The sequence below is a fragment of the Penaeus vannamei genome, chromosome 3, assembly GCF_042767895.1.
Source record: "Penaeus vannamei isolate JL-2024 chromosome 3, ASM4276789v1, whole genome shotgun sequence".
In the NCBI taxonomy this organism is placed as follows: domain Eukaryota; kingdom Metazoa; phylum Arthropoda; class Malacostraca; order Decapoda; family Penaeidae; genus Penaeus; species Penaeus vannamei.
In genome coordinates, this window is record NC_091551.1 from 29,716,430 (window position 1) to 29,717,638 (window position 1,209).

General features: G+C 55.7%; 1 protein-coding gene across 1 annotated transcript; it reads right to left on the bottom strand.

Moving 5' to 3' along the window:
* Positions 1-316: 316 nt before the first annotated feature.
* Positions 317-1,209, bottom strand: LOC138859772 (uncharacterized). The gene is made up of 2 exons (XM_070115908.1): positions 1,050-1,209; positions 317-948 (listed from the first exon to the last, which is right to left on the bottom strand). The coding sequence occupies exons 1-2, from the start codon at positions 1,207-1,209 to the stop codon at positions 317-319; spliced, it is 792 nt and encodes a 263-aa protein (XP_069972009.1).

Below are 1,209 nucleotides of genomic sequence, written 5' to 3' on the forward strand. Positions count from 1 at the left end.
TTGGCATTGTCAGGAAAAGTATCAGAGTCTAAAAATAGTTCCGGTTTGATGTTCTTTCCTCTTACTGACACCGTAAAGCTGGTGTAGTAATCATGTGTCATCACTGTCTTGCATGGGCCTTGACACTTATGTTTTCTGTGACTTTTCGGATAGATGTTCTTCTATATACTCTTTGTTTGTGTCTAGGTGACAACTGGTGATGTAAAGGTAAACTATTGTCAGGACAGTCTGCTCCCTTTAACAGCTTTGGTGTTTGGTATTTATCTGCTCTCTTTTTCTCTGATTTCTTGACTTGACCTTGGTGTAACCGTCTTCATCAATTTGTACACATTGTGGATTTTGCTCGTTCGGCGCAGGTGTTAATGATGAATGGTGGTGCTGCTGGAGGAGGGGAGGCATGGGTTGGGGCGGTAGCCCCTTGCACCTGCTGCTGAGCTGTTTCCACTCCCAGTGGCGGTTGAGGTCGAGATGTTGCTTTGGTTGTTACTCCTGTTGTTTTGTCTTTTCCTGAAGCTCCGTTTAGGTGTTGCTTGTGTAGAAGCTTCCACCTTGGTCTTCTTTGGCGTGTTGGTTTTGGGTCTGCGCAGCGGGAGAATCTTGGATTGACTTTGAAGGCGGGGGCGTCTGTAGGGGCGAGGGTCTGCTGGCTGGGAGCGCCGGGCGAGGGGCACGATGATGGCTCAGCAAGGTTGGCGGCCGGCGAGTCGGCAGGGGCGCGAGGGAGCTGGCTGGCCGCGGGCAGGGAGAGAGGGGAGGGTATTGGGAGGGGAGGATTGCTGGTCGCGGGTATGGGCCGGGGGGCAGCCTTGACCCCTGGCTGCCGTAGGGGTGCCCATTCTCGTGGGCAGGGAGGCAGCTCGGTACCCATGCTGCCGGGGGGCCCATATCCTTGGGCTGAGGTCCCGGTACCCTGGGAGGGGGGCGCATTACCCTGGGCCAGGAGTCTACCTTTCATTCCGGGGACTAGAGCCTGAACTAGCTGCCCGAGGAAACACCAGGGAAGCCCCCTGGTTGGCCCCCTCAAGCCCGGGGGGAGGGGTTGGAATTACCCTCTGGCTTGGTGGGACCATGAGTATGCATGGTTTTGCTGAGTTGCGGAGCTGCGGCGGAGAGGAAGCAAAACACGTACACGGCAGCTGGGCTCAGAGAGCCCGAGAAGGAGAACCAGGAGATCACCCTAGAGCCCGAGAAGAAGACCCAGGAAGTCAT

Coding starts and splice junctions, on each gene's coding strand:
- LOC138859772 (XM_070115908.1), bottom strand. CDS start 1,209: ATGACTTCCTGGGTCTTCTTCTCGGGCTCTAGGGTGATCTCCTGGTTC. Junction 949..1,049: donor TGGTCCCACCAAGCCAGAGG/GTAATTCCAACC, acceptor CCGGAATGAAAG/GTAGACTCCTGGCCCAGGGT.